General features: G+C 55.0%; 1 protein-coding gene across 1 annotated transcript; it reads left to right on the top strand.

The window, feature by feature from the left end:
• Positions 1-1,288: 1,288 nt before the first annotated feature.
• On the top strand, positions 1,289-19,200 carry ETNK2 (ethanolamine kinase 2). The gene is made up of 8 exons (XM_068541552.1): positions 1,289-1,546; positions 3,200-3,459; positions 6,441-6,563; positions 11,193-11,335; positions 11,928-12,011; positions 14,454-14,599; positions 16,302-16,375; positions 18,004-19,200. The coding sequence occupies exons 1-8, from the start codon at positions 1,289-1,291 to the stop codon at positions 18,074-18,076; spliced, it is 1,161 nt and encodes a 386-aa protein (XP_068397653.1). The 3' UTR covers positions 18,077-19,200.
• The last annotated feature ends 130 nt before the right edge of the window (positions 19,201-19,330 follow it).

Below are 19,330 nucleotides of genomic sequence, written 5' to 3'. Positions count from 1 at the left end.
CCAGCAAAGCTCATACCTCTAGAATTACAGGCTCTTGGAGTTGTATAGAACACCAGGGCCTCTCTAGGGCAGCACTCCCACATCTGCCAGCATCCCAGTGCAGAGGCAAGAGCACAATTCTCTGAGTTTTCTTGCCTGCTTAGGTTTATTTCCTCACTGTTTGCAGGAAGGGTTGGAGGCAGTGTCGTTTCCAGCTCAACATACTGGGGCCCCATGACCTTAAGTAGGCAGGCCCCCCCAATCATCTCCTACCCTGTTCAATAAGACAGCCATATATGGCTATTTACATTAAACATGAAATTAAATTAAATGTCACACTAGCCGCATTTCAATTGCTGGATAGTCACATGTGGCTGGTGGCCACTGCACTGGACAGAACAGATATAGGACATGTCCATCATCGCAGAAGTTCCACTGGGCAGAGCTGGATTCTGGACAGCAATCAGGACAGGAGGCTTGTGGTTGAGAGGTTCCTGAATAGGTGAAAGGGGCAACGTGGGGAAATAGGCACTTTTCTGGGTGGTGCAGTGAGAGCTCTCCCACGCGGCCAGGTGACTAGTGAGGTCCCCATTGGCACACCCACCCCCAAAATGCATCCCCCAAAGTCCCCTTGCCATCGGAAAAGGCCTTTTCCCGCGGAGCCTTTTCCAGGAGTCCAGGGATTGGGGGCAGGAAGCTGGGGGACAGGTGGTCTAGCCTAAGCTGACCTCCTGGGAGCAGCGGTATCTCCACACTCCAGGATGCAGTGGGGGGCGGGAAGAGGCTTCCCCCGGCCCTGCCCCAGGTTACACAGGGAGAGCGGCCCCAGCCGAGGTGGGAAGGAGGAGGCCACTTCGCTGCCACGGAAGCGGGGGGAGCGAACCGGGGGATACCGGGCCTGAGACCCGGGTTGGGGCGGGCCCACCGGGCCCACCCCGGCCCCGCCCCCTGCGTCACGGCCTCTTCGGGGGCGTCACCCCGCCAGGCTCTCCAGGTAACTGTGGCCGCGGCCGCCCGCGGTGGCAGGCAGCGCACCCCCGCGGGCCAGCGGGCCGGGGCGGGGCGGGGTGGGGTGGGGGCATTCCCGCGGCCCCCGCCCCGCGGCCAGTGATGTCACAATCGCGGCGGGCCCCGGCGTTCCCGGGTCGGCTTCGGGCGCCCGGCTGCGAGGCGGCGATTGAAGCGGGCTGCTGGCTCCTGAGTCATGGACTTCCCCTGGCCCCTCCTCTACCACTCCCACTCCCGCGCCGGGCCCCCCCGCGGGGGCTAGCGTCCGCGCGGCGGCTCCGAGGGGGTGGGGCTGCAGGGAATGGCTGTGCCCCCTTCGGCTCCCCTGCCGTGCTCTCCCTTTTACCTGAGGAGGCAGGCGCCTTGCCCGCAGTGCTCATGGGGCATGGAGGAGAAGGCTGCGGCCGGCGCGGGCTGCCGGGAACCGCCTGGCCCCCCGAGGGCCGCCGCCGTCCCGTGCTTCGGCATATCCGTGGACCAGGACGACATCCTCCCCGGCGCCCTGCGCCTCATCCGGGAGCTGCGGCCGCACTGGAAGCCCCAGCAAGTTCGGACTAAGGTAGCCGAGCGGGCGCGGGGCAGGGGATGGGGCCCCGCCGGGGCTGGAAGGGGGATGCGTGGACGTGTGTTCGTGCATCCTTCCGGGTGTCGGTCCCAGGGGTGCGCGGCTGCTGCCCAGAAGAGGGTTGAAATGGTGGTTTGCGTATGTATTTCTTTCTCCATCTATTTTGGTCCCTAAGCAAAGCTAGGCTCCCGCCTCCCTCGGCCCTCCACACACACCCCTCCTCCTGGGGCTCTCGGGCACGCGGGAGATCCACCTGCCCACTGTCAGCACGTTGTGCGTGGGGGCCCCACCCCCTGTCGCTGTGCGCCGGTGCCCCTCGCTGCCCAGAAGCAAGTAGCCATCCGGCTCAGAAGCCTGCGGAGGCAGGAACTTTTAAGGGCACCCCCCACACTCACACACCCCGTAGTGGGAGCAAAGCCTCCGGGCTCCGAACTGCTCCTGCTGGTCCCTGAGGAATTCCAGCTAGCCCCGAGCCCTGAGCTGCGTGGAAAGCCTCACCATCGCCCCTAGCTCTGCCTCAGCTCCCCCTACACAGGGCACCTCCTCGCTCTGCTGGGCACATTGGCAGGGACAGACGTGGGCAGAGCCTCCCCCTGAGGAGCCTCAGGCTGACTTCCCAGCAGACCTGCCTCCTCTGTAAAGAGTCTTCAGCTGTCCCGTTCCCTCTGGGAGCTGCCTGTGGAGGATGTTGCCCCGAGTGGGCACCTGCAGCTTGTGCTGGGGTGGTAGGGACTCCATGCTGCTGGGCCTTCTGGGTGGGGAAAAGTGAGGTTCAGGACCATGTGTGAAGGTTGACAGACCCCTTTTGGGGGAGGGGTGAGTGGGTAACATTTTCAAAATAAAAGACAACTTTGGTGTAAAACCGTCAGGGCATCAAGCAGGCCTGAGGTTAATTCCAGCACTGGCCTAACATGCTGTCTTCCAGTCCCTCCCCTCTCTGGGCCTCAGTTTCCCCACCTTTTATTACTTCAAATGTCCCCTAAGGCCCCTTCCAGCTCTCTCACACCGTGCCCCATAAATTCCATGGTTCATTCCTCCTTGTCACCCTACCCAGAGAACCTGCCCAGGATCTACTGTCTCTGTCTCTTCTGGCCCTAAGGAGCTCTGACCACCTGGCCCTGGGGTGGGTGCCAACCTCAGTACCCTCCTGTACCTCTGCCGCTGCGTGGGGCAAGAGGGACAGCAAGGAGCCCTCTGCCTGGCAGGTGGTGAGAGGCAAGTTGGGTCAGGCTGTACCCATCCTAGGTGACTCCCCGCCCTCTGCCGCATCCTGGTCCATGGAGGTTTCTTTCAGGGCCTGATGCGAGAGTGAAAAGTGGGGGGGGCGGGGGGGGAGGTAAGTGGTGTGAAAATTCCTCCACCGCCAAATCCCATCCACTAGAGGCAGACCCAGGAGAAGCATGCCTGGGCTGAGCCCAAGCTGCCATTTTTTTCTTGAACTCTCTGGTCTACCTCAAGCATTGGGAGAGGGTGGAGGGTTAGGAGCAGTGCTGAGCTCTTTACTAAGTGAGAGGGCTAAAGGACGGGGGTTCTGTGCGATTGTGCTCAGCATTCAAACGAGCACCCTGTGCTGGAGCTAGGTCACCACGGGGCAAGAGCAGAGTCCCTGCCCCACACGTCCCTGCGCTGCCCTCTCCCCCATGCCAGCGCTTCACTGATGGCATTACCAACAAGCTGGTGGCCTGCTACGTGGAGGAGGACATGCGGGACTGTGTGCTGGTCCGGGTGTACGGGGAGCGGACGGAGCTGCTGGTGGACCGGGAGAGTGAGGTCAGGAACTTCCAGCTGCTGCGAGCACATGGCTGCGCCCCCAAACTCTACTGCACCTTCCAGAATGGGCTGTGCTACGAGTACATGAGGGGCATGGCCCTGGGGCCAGAGCACATCCGTGAGCCCCGGCTCTTCAGGTGAGGAGGGTGCCCAGTGTATCATTCATCTCCATGATTCCACAGGCCTTGGGCTTTGAAATCGTTGGCCAGCTTCCCTGGTGGAGTGGCGTCCATGAAAGAGACTCTTAAGATCTGTGAGCTCCCTGAAATTGCATGAAAAATGTGTGTGTGTTTATGTGCCTTGCTCTGCGGAGAGGAGCTATAGTTTTGTGTAGATTTTCAGTGGGGTCTGCTGAAAGGATGTGTTCTTGGGGAGGCAAGTGAGAATTTTGGTGAACATGGGACCAAAGGGGGATCTGCCTCCTGGCCCATGCCTCAGTCCTCCACCCATCCCAAGTCTGACCTGGAAACATCTCGGAGCCTTGGAAGTGAAATCCCCAGAGTGCTCAGGGTTTCCTGCTCCTCCCCTCCTGCCGAGGGCTCAGGCATTCCTGGAAAATGGGCCTTATCGGGGTGAGTGTGGTTGTACCAACCCAGAGAGATGCCTCCCCACCCCAGTCTGAGCTCCTTCTGGGCTTCCTGACAAGGTAGGAGCCCAGGTTTGGGGAACTGCTGAGGCCTCCTTCCAGAGGCTCACAAGGACCCATGGCCCCCAGGGAGCTGCTCCTATTAAGCGCCTGGATGTGTAGGACCCAGGAACTGGACTTAACCTTTAAGCCCTGTGGATGCCACTGCTGGGGGTCTGGAAGGGGGAGAACCAAAGAAGAGCCCATATTATGCTCTCCTCTGACCATGCTGAGCAGGGATGTCAGGCAGGATCCTTCTTCCTCCCCACAATGCCACGCCCATGTGCAGGGCACTCAGACTGTAGTGAGGCTTGAGGCAAACCGAAATTTACCCCTGACACCGGGAACAACAGCATGGGGGTCTGCTTGAGACCCTTGGGATCTGTCCTGTCCCACCTAAGGGGAAGGAGCCTTTCAAATCTTGAAGGGAAACAGGAAAGCCCATGCAGGGAGTAGACCAAGAAGCTTCTTAGCTGTCACCTGCTACCCAGCTGACCTCAAGCTAGTGCGCCTGGCCCTATTTGCAGTGAACCCCTAGCAGGCCCTCTAGGGACTTAGAAGAAGGAAATCTGAGAGCACTGCCTCTCGGGCTGGTTGAGCCTCAGGATATTCATGTGGAGTAGTTGTACGTTGTAGCTGTATGTGTGTGTATCTGGGGTGGGGGTGGGACATGCAGCCCTGTGCGAGGGTCTTCTCAGGCTTCAGGTGATAGTTCAAAATGCACCCAGCTAGAGATGTGAGGTCAGAGCCGGGCCGGGGGAACTCTGTCCTGACTTCTCCCACAGTACCCCTCCCAGCTCTCCCTCAGTCTTGTGACAAAAAGCTCAGATATTGTCAGGTCCTCACCACTCCCAGTCTCCCGCCACCTCTGGGAATCTGATGCTGTCACTCATTCTTTCATGGAAACAATTACCATTGTCAGGAAGATTGAAGATGGATTTAGGTTTGATAATAAGAAGAACTTTGCATTTGGGGGAGAGCCAGAAATTGGGATAAGTATGGGAGGTAGACCCTTCCTTGATGATTTTCCCAGGATAGACCATTATCCTTCTGGGATGAAGGTGGATCTCTGAGGGAAAGGCAGGGAGGAAGAGGCCTCAGGAGCCACCGCCCCAGGTTCCCCTGAACCTCACCTCCGGACCTCCGCCTCCTGCCGAGGCTTTGCAGCATAAAAACGCTGACTGTTGAGGTTACTTTCATTGCTATTCCAGACAACAGCCCTATTGATATTCAAGGAAACACTCTGTTTAGGCTCTTTTCCGAATCTTCCTTTGGGTAGGGGAACCCCGGGTCTCAGGGGCTGCTTCCCTGCCTTGCCCAAGCCCTGGCGGGCACCCTCCTGCCCCAAGGCCTCTCGCCTCTGAAAGCACAGCCTTCATCTCTCACCCACTCGGTCGCTGCCACGCCCCCTGCCCCCTCTACCCTTTAGGAGGTGGGAGCCTTGGGGGCTTCTGGAGGAGCCCCTAGTCTGCCCTGCCATCCTGTTGGGCGATGGCTGTCCCTTCCAAGGACCCGGCCAGGGGAGGGGGTGTCCCTGGAACAGCTCAGTAACAAGGTTTCAGACAGCCAATGCCTTTGTTGTCTTTCCCAGTGATTATTATTCGAGCAACAGGCAGAGGCGAAGGAAGCTTGAATGCTGGAGGCTTGGCAGCTGAGTGGGGGATGGGGCTCCAGAAGGGAGAGCAGGCAGAGGACTGGGGGAGCCCAGCTGGGACACAGGGCCTCAGACGCTGGGGTCCTTATCAAGGCCTTCCCTCTCTGCCCGGTCAGTCCTCCATCCACCCCCGCCCTCTCCCAGCAACCTTCCCCAGCTCTGCTTTCTCCTCTCCCCACCGCCCCCTCCTTCTCTCCGGGGACCTTGGATAATGTCCACAGGAGAACTTGAAAATAGAACGCTGGTTTGTTTTGCGTCCTTGGCACCCAGCCGCCAGCATCAACTCCCTGCCGCAGAGGAAGGGGCTGCCCTGGGCCAGCCTGCTTCCCTCCCCACCTTGGCCAGGCTGATAAGAGACAAGCATTTCTTCCCTGCGTGGCATTACCACCCCCTGATTCCTTGGTGCCCTGCATTTACCTCCCCCTGAGGGCGTGGGTCTGAGTCCAAGGGGGCGGGGCTGGGGTGGGGGGTGGGAGGGGTTCCGCCCCCCTCCCCAGGTGACCCGTCTGTCCTCAGGGGTTGCTGTAGGCACTCAACCTTGGGGTGGGGCAGGGTCATTGACCTGTGGCCAACGGCCCACTGCTGTGCCCTTTCGCTCCCTGAAGCCCCGCTGGCTCTGGTTCTGGAAGGGGAGCTGCTGAACTGAAGGCCTTATCTCATTTTCACATCTTCTGCTGAGACCTTCCTTCTGCAGGACCAAGAGCTCCTAACAGATTTGTAATAGTCCTACACTTGGCCCCAATGGACCTTGTAGGGCCATTTCTTTATGCCCAGGAGTGGCTGAGCTGGGGAGGGCCTGCCCCACACTCATACTCTACTCTTCCTGTTTTCTGCTGTAGGCTAATTGCCTTAGAAATGGCAAAGATTCACACCATCCACGCCAACGGCAGCCTGCCCAAGCCCATCCTCTGGCACAAGATGCACAATTACTTCACCCTTGTGAAGAACGAGATCAACCCCAGGTACAAAGATCTGAGAGGGTTCAAGGCTACCACTGTCTCTGCTGCCTTAATATGACCTCCCTTCCCCAGCCCGCCCCGACAGAAGGTTTAGTGGCTTCAGTCCTGATTCCTGAGCCTCTGTCTCCAAGCAGAGTTGGGCTGATTGATGAAATCTCAGGAACTTGTTTCCGCAGTTTTACACCTATGTGCTTATTTCTTCTTCAGTTTTCTGGTTGTGGCGGGGACTAGGGTCAGCATCTCCCCATTTCACTTGAAGGATACTGAGCTCAGAGACTAAGCTTTGCCCAGTGTCACAGGGCTAGTCAGAGGCAGGGCTTCTGTTTCCACACAGGGCCCTTTCTACCTGAGCTGGCTTCTGAGCAATGAGAAGGGAGGGACCGGCCTTCTTGAGAATGGGGTGGGGTTGAGTTCAGAGTCAGTCAGAAGAACTCAGCTCATCAGCTGACAAGCCCTTGGACTTCAAGATTCCTGCTACTTGCCTGGGCACCTCTTGTCCCCACATGGCTCTGGGGCCCCGGTTCCTCACCTTGTTCAAGCTGACAGCTCGCTGCTTCCTCACTGCTCTTCCCAGGGAGGGGTGCACTCTACCCATCCTGACATTGCCTTTCCCCAGGTAAGACGCAGTTCCCTGGACCTATCCTTATGCTCTCGCCAGCAGCCTGAGAGTCCTTCTAGCCTTCAGATGCCTGACTCCCCAGCATACCCTTGAGCGCTGAGAAAAGGATGGTGGCATGGAGAAAAGATTGAGGTCATCATCCCTGCCTCCCCCAGAAAAGGCCATAGTGGGTCTCCGATTCCTCCATGTTCCCCACTGGGGCTGAACATCACTCTTCTCCAAATGTTTGTGGGAGCAGGGCACAGAAGAGGTTTGGAGGAAGGGTATCTCCTTCTCCCTCTAAGATGGTAATAATTAACCATCCAGATCGTGTGTCTCTGTCACATGCACGCACACATGACTTTATCTAGATCCTCCCTCTCAGAGATTATTAAGCACCGCTTTGAGACTACTTGTCTAGGACGGCCTTTGTTCAGACCTTCTGTGTCAAATGGCTCTGGGACAAGGACTGCTTCCCCCCTTAGGACTAGAACAGCACATGGAGAGCAAGACCCTCTGATCACCCAGCCCACCACTTTCGTTTGACAGATGGAAAAACTGAGGCCCAGAGGAAGGATGGGACTTGCCCAAGGTTATACTGATCAGTGGCAATTCAAGGACTAGAGTCCAGGCCTGATGCTCGGGCATGACCCTTGTTACTGCAGCTTCTTTTGACTGTACTGTCACTGTGTAACCTCGGGGTGTGACCTTGTTGGGAGGGGAGTGTGCCCTGAGGAAGAGCTGGCCAACTTCCTTTTCTCTTGTCTCACCTTTGACCTTAGGCAAATCAATTTGCTTAAATTGAGCCTCTTGAGGGGATGATGTCTGCCTTAAACTGTCTAACCTGCTGCAAGCAGGGCAGCGATGAGCAATCACTCGGATGGGGTGAAGCACTTGAGCTCCAGTCATTGCCTAATAACCCTGATTTAGTCAGTCCTTCATTTCACAAACACTGATTGATTGGGATTTAAAACAGCAAAAAACTTGAAGGTGACATGGGCCCTGCCCTCAAGGAGCTTAGAAACCGTCCGTGTAAATAGGACCTAGCTATGCAGTGTGTGTGATGTATGCAGGGGTGGGAGCACCAGGGAAAGTCTTCTTGGCAGAGGTAGTATGGCAGAGATGAGAAGGGAGGCCTCCGGCTGGAGGAGACAGCATGAGCACAGCTTGCTTGTGGATGCTGAGTAGATGAGGGCCTGGCTGGAGCAGATCTTCAGGAGGGATTGGGGATGGGTCGTGGGAGATGGGGCTGCAGAGGTGAGTTGGAGCTAGACTGTGAGGGGCCTTCAGTGCCAGGTTAAGGAGCCCAGATTAATTTATCAGGCAGTGGAGAGTCATTGTAAAGGTGTTGGAGCCAGGGGTTCATTGTAAAGGACAGATTTGGGTGGGAGTTGGGGGCTTCGAGGCAGGGAGGCCAGCTGGGGGAGTCTTGTGATTCAGTGGGCAACATCTAGGACTAGGGTTCCCAAATTGGAGCATGAGATTCCCCTGTGTGCTTGCTAAGTACAGATTCCGAGCCTAACCCTGGAGACTGATTGGGAGGTCTTGCATTAGACCCTAGGAATCTGCATTTTGACAGGCTCCCCAGGTGACTCTGAGGCAGGTGATCAAGGAACCATGCTCTGAGGAACATTGCCCTAGGGAAGCTTCATGGAGGGATGGAGAATAGGGGGATGAGTCAGATCTTGTGGAAACAGATTTGATAGTCTTGGTGTTGGGTGGGACATGGAGGAGCCCAGCATGGCTGGGGAAGGTGGGGTTGATAACTGCTTAAGGGGCATCAAGAGGAGCTTTGGATGGGTTGATTGGTATGAGGGCAAAGGTGATGAGTCAGTAAGTTTGAACACTTAGAAAGTCCTTTCCCTGTGGGGAGAAGGTACTTCCTCCCCCTCCCCCGCCCGGATCCTGAATGCTGAGTGGACACTTGCCAGGCAGCAGTCCCTTCAGGGGAACCCCCAGGCTTCCCTGAGGAGGGCCCCCAGCCCCTTCACCTGGGATGTGGAAGTTTCTGTGATGCAGTGGTGGTTACTATTCTGCCATCCCCACAGCCTTGAGAGAGTCGAGTGATGTCAGGGCTGAAGGTAGCAAAGCTGGTGACGTTTCAAGCGCTCAGGGGAGGGAAGCAGGGCTGCCCAGGGAGGTAGAAGGCCTGGACTGTTCCCACAGTAACCAGCTGTGTGGCCTTGGGGTGGGTAGGGTAGGGGTCAGACAGAGGTCAGGGCCTGGGCAGCAGGCATCTTGGATGTCAAAGACAGGTTTTTCAGGCTAAGACCTGGGCAAACCAAAGGAAGCCTCCTAATTCTTATCTTTGGATGGTCTCAGTCCAAGGGGGAAAAAAAGAATCTTAAAGGAAAAGGTAGCTTCTTAAGAAAAGCCCAGATTAAAATGTATCTTATGCAGACCTGTCAACACAGATAAATTCCAACGAGGGTGAGGGGAGGCCTCCCCCATCCCACCCCTAATAGACCCCTAGACTCAGAGTGGCCTGTGCAGAGCCCCTGAGGGGCACTGAGGCCCCCTCAGTTCAGAGGCTCAGCTTGATTTTGGATTCTTGGATAGGCTGAGGACTGCTTTCCTTAGGTGAAGGAGTAGAGTATCCAGCTGTGTAAGACACATCTGGAGGCGGGAGGAAGTCTCTGCCCTCCCCTGAGCCTCCGATTCCCCATGGGGTTAGACTGGAGACCTAAGATCCTCTTTAGCTTTGACCTTCTCAGAGCCTGGAGGGAGCCCGCCGCTCATCCTTTTCCAGGGGAACATGGGGATGCCTTAGTCGCTGACTACTCTTCCCTGTGTTCTGGCTTCTGGGCTGGGTGAGGGGCAATGGGGCGTCCTGGGGGAGGGTCAGAGAGGACATGTCTCATTCACATCCTCCCGCGTGTACCCTCACTGCCCTGGACAAGAAAGCAAACAGGAGTCATGTGAATGGAGATAAAAGCCCGGAACCACCAATGGGGTGGAGGGGAGGAGGGAGGCTAGGGTTTTAAGGGCTCTGCTAACTATTTGGTTTTTCAGTACACACAGAACTGTGTGCTTCCTGGGATCAAAGTTCAGAGCATTGGAGCACAGTGCACCCTCACCAACTTCCCCATGACCTCTGAGAACATCACTGACTGACCTGTTCATTCATTCCTCAACATGTACTTTTAGCAGAAATGCCTGCCGTGGGCCACAGGATGGGGTGGGCCGAGGGACAGGTGGCCTTCATGCATCTTTGTTCCTACACAAGCAGGGGGCCGGGGCAGGGAAACACACCCATAGTTCAAGGGGGAAGAGGTGAGTTATTGAGCCGCAACAGAGCAAGTGCTTTTCAATTGAAAGGGCCTCGTATCCCCTTGGCCTTGGAGGAGTGGGCCCAAGAAGCAATTTGTTCTGCTTTCTTCTGTAGACCTGAGTGGTCTCGCTGTGCGATGGGAAGCTAGTCTAGATGATCTCTAGTCCTTTCCAACCATGACGCCAGCCACCAGAGCAGGAGGGAGACACACAGGAACGTCCCTCTGTCTCCTCAAGAGGGCGCCAGTGCTGCCGCCACTGCCAGGGCACTGTCACTCTTCCACTGGAGGGGCTCTGGGGTCTTGTTTTAGAGAGCTTCACCTCCCCCTAGGAGTTGTTCCGCACATCCCAAGAGCAGGTCTGTTTGCATCCCTCCCCTGCTGCCCTTGTTCTTTCTGGAATAATTGAGTTTGGACATTCATTCTCCCTCCCCTGACACCTCCTTGTGCCTCCATCCTTATTTCCCTCTCCCTTTCACGAAGTATCAGGACATTGTTTGGTCAGGGACTTTTATGCTTTGCAAAATGCTTTTATGCCCATGTTTTGATCAGCTTCTGATTAAAATAACCACAGGAAGTCAGAAGGATAGGAAAGGCCATTTTACAAGTGACAAAAGTGAGGGTCTGAAAGGTCAGCCATTTGTCCAAGGTCCCTCTGCAATAAGAGGTAGTGATGGGGCCAGAGCCCAGGGCTTTTGAGGGCAAGCATGTGCCTGTCTGCCGTCAGCCCTCCCTCCACCGGCCACCTTTCTTGCCACTGCCCAGCCTTTCTGCAGATGTCCCTGAGGTCGAGGTGTTGGAGCGGGAGCTGGCCTGGCTGAAGGAGCACCTGCCCCAGTTGGACTCCCCCGTGGTGTTTTGCCACAATGACCTGCTCTGTAAGAACATCATCTACGACAGCACCAAAGGTACGGCTTCCCCAGCCCTGGCCAGGCAGCAGCGGGGTTCAGGCTGCTGGATCAGCTGGCGTTGGGGTTCTCCTCCTCAGGCTGGTACTTGGACAAGCAAAGTGAGACCTTCTGGTGTAGGTCTCAAGTTAATTTGTAGGAGAGAAATGAAAGAAACAAATTCCTACTTAGAAAAATCTTTGCCAAGAAAGAACTCAAAATCATGGTTTGTGGAGCCATTCCCCTGACAACGAGGACGTCTTGGCTGCTCTGAGCCTTCCCTGTGTTCCTGATGATAGCTTCACCCCCATGGAGTACTTGGCTTTATTTTCTGGTCCTCAGCCATGCTGAGGACAGATGTCTTTAGTTGGGGAGAGTCTGAGGACCCAGCTGTGTGAGAGGGACAGCTGGAGCTGGGGAAAGGGCAGACAGACAGGTGGAAAGATGGAAGGAAGCAACTTAGAAGAAAGTTGCCACTGAGAAGTTGGGTTAGGCTGGGTTGCTGCAGAGGCCAGTGAGAGTCAGTGGGTGCATTCCTGAGGTCTGTGAAAGCTTGACCAAGCCCTATATCCAGATCTGGGGCCAACCCTCACTGCCTTTCCTCACCTCACAGGTCATGTACGGTTCATTGACTATGAATATGCCGGCTATAACTACCAAGCTTTTGACATTGGCAACCATTTCAATGAGTTTGCAGGTGAGAAGGGCATTACTCTTTGGCCTATATCCTCCTTGTGATGGAGGGCCAGGTCCAGGGGAAGGGTTAGAGGGGGTTCTGTGCATGCGGAATGGAGGGTGGACACCCCTGTCCTCAAGATATCACAGCTTGAGGGAGGGGCCAGGCACAGCCTGCCTTGAGAAAGCTCCAGGTCTCATGGGGCGGGTGGGGTGGGCCGGGGCAGACGCACATACACAGAGCAAGCCCCTGCTAGCCCAAATGGCACTTTGGTACAAATTAGGAAAATGTGCCCTCTGTAGGATCCCTGAGGACATTCGGCTTGGCATGTGAATTCTAAAGAGACCCCTTCCTTCCGCTGGGCAGACACAGCGCACGCCAGCTGGCCCAGCTCAGCTTGATGTCGGCCTCCACTCACCCCCTGTCCAAGCTCCTTTATGCCCAGTCAACCCGTGCAGTCGTAAATAGGGGTCCTGCAGGCAGATAAGGGGCAGAACAAGCTGCAAGTAGCTATTTGCCTGGTGGCCTGATGAGATTAATCATGGTGGAACTAGTTAAAAGTGTGTACTTTGCAACTTGACTCCCCTACTTCACATCCTGGCTTTATTGCTTACTAGCTGCATGACGCTTGGGGCAGGTTACTTACCTTCCCTGTGCCTCTGTAAAATGGAGATGATAATAGTGCCTACTTCATAGTATTGATATGCGATACACACACCAGTGTGGCACATACTAAGCTCCACGTTGGTATTTACTGCTGATGTCAGAGGCAGGGGAGCTTTTCTGCCTCCGAGGGAGGCTGGAGCAGCCATGGAAGAGGTTGGATTTGGGGTGTGTCCTGGTGTAGGCCGTCCTTCCATAAAGGTAGGTGTGTACAATAGAATCATTTGTGTAAAGGAAGCAGGGCAGGTTTTTCCAGCTCGAGGGCTTAATTGTTAAACAATTCGATGGGGCTAAAGAGGCAACTGGTGGATGGAGGTGGACACTGGGGCTGGAGGGACATCCCCAGGCTAGCAGTGTGGGGTGCTCGGCGTGATGTGGCCAGTCCCTATGGCTTAGGATAGGTGAGGCACGCCCAGACCAACTGTAGAGCCGGCACCTGGGCCAGCCTGAGGCACTCCCCAGGCCAATACAGGCCAACCCTCTCCCTTCTGGAACCCCAGGTGACCAGGGCTGTCAAGCACTGCTTGTACCTGAAGGTATGACTCCCCAGGGTGGCCACCAGCTGCATCTAGGAACCCAAGGGACAGATGGGGCCTCAGCTGGGCAGAGCAGCTGAGCTGTGGGGTGTGGCCTGGAGCAGAGGCTGGCACCCGCACGGCACTGGGCCTGTGACTGCTCAGCTGCCAGACCCACTGGCCTTTCCAAAAGGGATAATTTTTAAGCATTTTAAGTCCTTCTCACCCAGTCCAGCTGGAATTTCTCCAAGGGGGCAGATTGCATCCTGCTTCCAAGTTGAGAATGAAGGAGGAGGAACCTGGGAGCTAAAACCAGCTTCTAACTGGCTGTGTGACCTTGAACAGCTTTCTTCTATCTGGGCCTTAGTGTCTACATCCGTGCCAGGACCTTGTTCTCCAGCCATACTCTTGGGGGCCCCGAAGACTGAGTGTGTTTCTCCAGGGACATAAGGGAAGCTTGGGAAAGATAGGAAGAAAAGAAGAGGGAGGAAGAGACCAGACAAGGTGGCCCAGTCCTGGTCCTGTCGTTAATATACTGTGTCTTTCTGTACCAGCTCTGAATCTAGGCTCTCTGCCATCATGCCCAAGATGTGCTGGTGCGTACGGGGCTGGCAGTTTGAGGACTCAAGGAAGGGTGGGACTAGAAGGAGTCAAGGCCATTTATCTTAGGGGTTCCAAGCCTGGCTGTGTTTCCGAATCATCTGGAGAGTTGGACATGGGTGGGTGCCTGGCAATCTGTATTTTCGCCAAGCACTCCAGGCAATGTTTTTAGGTTAACCACCTCAACACTGCTTCAGGAAGCAGTATCTGAGGTGCACTACGTCCAGCCCTTGCTTTACAAATGAGATTTTGGCCAGTGAAAGGAAAGGGCTTGCCCGAAGTTAACTGGAGGTTAGCATCAGATCTAAGACAACTAGGCTCCTGATTCAGGGCTTTGACCCAGTGCCTCCACTGTGCCGTGGTTTTGTGTAGGGCTCAGGGACACAGTAGTGCTGTCTTAGGGGGTCCCCATCACTTCCAGGACTGTGCCTTGCCCCTCAACGAGTCTGCCTCTCTCTGTGCTTTCCTCCAGCTCAGCCCACTGAAAGCAGTGCCCCCAGCTGGGATGGGGGTCGACCCTCCACACATTAGAGTTTGGTGGTCAAAGAAGCTGCATTCTTTGCACAGCCCCACAGGGCACAGGACATGGAAGTTTTGAGGGGATCAGGGAACACCTACTGAGCTGGAGGAGACCCCCAGGTAGGCCCATCTCCCAGCAACTTCTGTGCGGCTGCCTCCCCATTAGGTGTGAATGAGGTCGATTACTGCCGGTACCCAGCGCGGGAGACCCAGCTGCAGTGGCTGCGCTACTACCTGCAGGCACAGAAGGGGATGGCTGTGACCCCCAGGGAGGTGGAGAGGCTCTATGTGCAAGTCAACAAGTTTGCCCTGGTGAGTGCTTGTGACTGGAAGGGGTGGGGGAAGGAGAGCTGGGGGGAGGGACTCAGGGCCCACCCCCAGCTCCTGCCTTCTCACAGCCTTGTGGTGGAGGAGGAAGCAGAGCCCAGGGTCAGGGGTGAGGTCCTGGGGGAGTCCCATCATATGCTCCTGAACCCCATCCTAGAGGGGGGGTCTGGGAAGAGCCATCTTGGGCATCCTCTTAATACTGACACCCTGTTCCCTGCTTTCCTCCCATTCCATCAAGTCCAGGTTCTCTCCTTCCTAGAGAACTACTTCCAAGAAAGATCCCAGCTTCCTATTTTAGCAAGTCTCTCATTTGGACAAGTTCTTTCCAGTGTCTAACCTTAGCCTTTCATGCTACAGTTAAATACATCCCTTAAGTTTTGTGTTTTTTTTTTTTTTTGTCTTTGGAGAAGATAGAGAATGTCAGTTCTAATCCTCCTTGTTAACTATCTCCACTGACTCACTCAGAACTCTGTGTAAGCCTTTCCCATCAGGCTCTTTCTTCTCAAATTACTGTACTGTCAGTTCTTGATTTTGAGTGCTGATTATCCAAGGTACATGGTTCATGCCAGGTCTCCACTGGTATGCACCAAGGGGATTGCTAACTAGTCTTACTAATGTCAGCCATGCATAAGCAAGAAGACAAGTCAGCTGCCCTGAATTTCACAATACATCAGAGAACTTAAATAAAATCTTTAATTACCTGTAATTTTAAATTGCCTATTCTATTTTCCTCATTGGTGTAAAACTGATTCTTATCAGGTTCTTCCTTTTTTTAAAAATACTTATTGAAGTATAGTTGATTTACAATGTTATGTTAATTTCTGCTGTACAACCAAGTGATTCTTTTTCAAGTTCTTCCTCTTAACTGTTCCACCTATGCCTTCCTCTTGCTAAATTTTTAGTAACCATTCCCACTTGCTAATTGATCTCTGCTCCTTTTAAGTCGTGAAAAGAGAATAAAATGGGGGGAGGTACTATAGAGCCAACCCCAGAGTGAGCAGGACTTGGGGTGGGGCAGGAGAGCCACAGGAGTGGGGGCCCTGGCCTGGGGTCACTGGAGCAGCAGGAACCACGGCGCTCTAGCTTCTTGAGCCTAGGGTGGCCTGGGCCCCGGGGGGGGTCTGGCTCTGGGGAGGCAGTTGAACCCTTGGTCAGCAGCCCGGCTCATGTCTACACTCACTGTCTAACCTCACCCACCTTGTGATAGAAGAGAGGGTAAGGGGTGAAAGAAGTCACTTTAGAGGTCTTCCAGCAACTGGACCTCTGATGCCCATGTGGCCAGGGCACTGCAGATGGGGTGCCACCCCCTCCACTGGCAACCAGGCCCGAGCTCTGCCTTAGGGATTTCTCTTGTCCTGGATACCTTGGGCTTGAAGATTCTCCTGGGTAGGGGAGCGGCCAGGGCTGGAGTTCAGATCCGGCTTAGGCTGGGGAACAAGCTGAAAGTCTGCTTAAGCCTGAGGGCGGTAGAACCTACTTTGCTTGCCTTTTTCTAGGAGTGGAGTCCCCAAATACCATCCAGTGACTTGACCTCTGGAATATCTCCCACCTGTGCTGGGGAGACCCCACTGTGTCTCTGCCAGTGTCTTAGTTCTGCGTCTTCCACAGTGACTGTGTCCCTCCAGCTATGGGGTCCATGACAGTTTTGGGGGGCTCACTACACTGATCTTCTCTGATGTGTTTTCAGGCGTCTCACTTCTTCTGGGCACTCTGGGCCCTCATCCAGAGCCAGTTCTCCACCATCGACTTTAATTTCCTCAGGTGAGTGCAGGGAGCAAGTTGAAAGTCAGTGGGCTGGTGGGGGCGGGCGTGGAGGAACGGAAGAGCCTTGAGCCCAGTACGTGGGGGTAAAGGACACCCCAAACAGAATGTCCAGGTCCATTGCCCTGCTCTGCTCACCATCCCCATTCCAGCCAGCCCATGCGAGGCGGGTCACTGCTCCAGGGATGCCTGGGGAAGCGCGTGTGCCCAGAATCCCTCTCTGGAAGTGGTCAGAAGCCCTTGCACCCTGCCTCCTGATTCCTCTTTCCCTATTATAGCCTGCTGTCTGCTTCACTGCCCGGCTCTTCTGCCAGTGCTCTTCCCCACAGAGCCCGGTGCTGAAGGGAACTGCTGGAAATTAGTCTGAAAGATCATGAGTCCAAACCTCATTTTATAGCAGAGGGGCCAGAGTTCCAGAGCGGGGATGACTGGCTGAGGTCCCTTGGTGGTTTAGCTGACTATGCTGCCTCCCTGCATGGGGTATCAGACCCAACTGCTCCTTTAGTGGCCCCTAGTGATATACTAGGGGCTGTACCGAGACTGTACTTGAGTATTGACTACTTAGGCGGCCCTGTCGTGCGAGATACACATGTCCCTAAAACCAGGAATCATTTTGTCTTCCATTCTGGTCCAGTCTCTTTGTCTTTGTCCTGCCCACCCACCCTCAGCTGAAAAGGATGCTGGCTTTAAAGTGTTCACAAAAATTAGAGAAATGCAAGTCAAACCCACAATCACATCTACCTCACCCCCATTAGGATGGCTACTTTTGAATAAACAGAAGATAACAAGTGTTGGTGAGGAGGTGGAGAAATGGCAACCCTTGCGCACTGCTGTTGGGAATGTGAAATGGTGTAACTTCTGTGGGAAACAATACGGTGCTTCCTCAAAGAGTTAACATAGAATTACTGTACGATCCAGCAATCTCACTGCTGGGTATATACCCAAAAGAATTGAAAGCAGGGTCTCAAGCAGATACTTGCACAACCATGTTCATAGTAGCATTATTCACAGTAGCCAAGAGGTGGAAGCAACCCAAGTGTTCATTGATGGGTGAATGGATAAACAAAATGTGGTCTATCCACACAAGGGAATGTTATTCCTTTAAAAAGGAAGGAAATTATGTCACATGCTACAACACGGATGCACCTTAAGGACATTGTACTAAGTGAAATAAGCCAGTCACAAAAAGACAAATACTATATGATCCCACTTAGATGAGGTAACTAAAGTAGTCAAATCCATAGAAACAGAAAGTAGAATAATGGATGCTGGGGGCTGGGCAGTTGCTGTGTGGGGGAGATAAGAGTCCAGTTTTACAGAATGAAAAAGTCCTGGAGATCTGTTGCTCAACAAGGTGAACGTACTGACCACACTGAGCTGTAAAGACTCAACAAACAAACCAATGTGTTTGGGGAGAGGTTGCTCCAGTCTAATCTAAGAAGAAAAATAAAATTATAGTTGAAGTGAAAACAAAACAAAACAAAAAACCCCAGCCTGGGCTAGGGTCCATTTGCCCAGACCTAGATGGGCTGAGCTGGTGAGAAATTTTCCTCATGGTGTGAGTGCCCCCAGCAGGGCTCACCTGGCTACCCTTCTCACCCCCAGTTCCCTTTCCTGTCTTCTGGCAGGTATGCAGTGATCCGATTCAACCAGTATTTCAAGGTGAAGCCTCAAGTGTCAGCCTTGGAGATGCCAAAGTGACCAGCGTTCCCATCCCTCCCCTCCCATCTGCCTGGCCAGACCTGTTCTCCAGGGCTCCATTCTGCTCTGGGGTCTTCACCTTTGGACAAGGTGGGCGAGGGGACAGGTGGGTGTCCCAGGAGAAGGCTCTGCCCCTGTCGCCAGCCCCCAGTGATGCTTCTGGTGACCATTCTTGTTTGGAGGGGCTGATAGGCCCCAGCTCTGGGGGTCCTCTTCACCTTGCCAGACTGGGTGGTGGGGAGTGCCTGCAGCCAGCCAGGGCTCAGACCACAACCACCCTGGAAAGGCCAGCATTCCCAGCCCCGCGCCATCCTGGCATCTGGGCTGCCTTAGATGTATCTTTGACCTTCCTGGCTTGGGGAAGGGGGAAGGTGGGAGGGCTCCTTTCTACCTCCAGGGCCCTGAGCCTCCAGCCTGTCTACCCCTGCATGCCCCATGTGGGAGGTGCTAAGCCCAAACCAGCATCCTGCCAACTCTGACAGATGGATGTACATACCTTGGGGGGGTGGGGTCTAGAATTGGGTTTGATGGCTCCCCCAGCAGCCACCTCATCTGAGATTACTCCCTTTCTCCAAACCATATCCAATCAAATAACCCCTTCCCAAACCTCAGCCTGAGGACATGTGCTCTCCTCCAGTGCCATTTCTGCTCCAGGCTTGTGTTCTGTACCTCTGCCGCCTGCTGGGAGGGAAGGCAAGGGAATGGGCCACCAAAGCCTGGCTCTGCTTCCTGCTGTGGCTTGGCCAGAGGGGACGGAGCCAAGAGTGGGGTGGCTGGACAACAGCCAGCAGCCTCCTGCCTTGTTCCCTCCCTTGCCCTCCAGGCCCTCACTTCCAAGGAACAGTCTCTCCATGTCCACCTTCTGTCCTGAAGTTGACCCGCGGTCTCCCCACTGGGGAATGACTAGTGGGAGTCAAAGGGCAGGGGCCAGGGACCGCCGGGGCTTGCCCAGCCTGCAGGAGCCTGGGTGGGATCAGTCGTGAAGGTGCTGAAGGAGCTGTTGCCCCGACTCCCAATGGCCTCCACCTCCTTTCTGCCCTCACAGCCTCAGGCCTTTCTGGCTCTGGCCTATAAAATTATTCATTTGTAAATTATCATGGTTTTCTGCATTAAAACGGCCATTTATGGACCACTCTGTGTCTGAGTGCCACTGGTAGGGTTTGACTCGGATGGTGTGACTAGTTCTCCTGCGGTGGGGGGGTGGCAGGGTGCTCCAGTCCCTCCTCTCTGGGGTCCCTTTGGGCTGCACACTTT

Source organism: Eschrichtius robustus, chromosome 3 (genome assembly GCF_028021215.1).
Source record: "Eschrichtius robustus isolate mEscRob2 chromosome 3, mEscRob2.pri, whole genome shotgun sequence".
Lineage (NCBI taxonomy): Eukaryota > Metazoa > Chordata > Mammalia > Artiodactyla > Eschrichtiidae > Eschrichtius > Eschrichtius robustus.
This window is presented reverse-complemented; position numbering and strand designations above follow the sequence as displayed.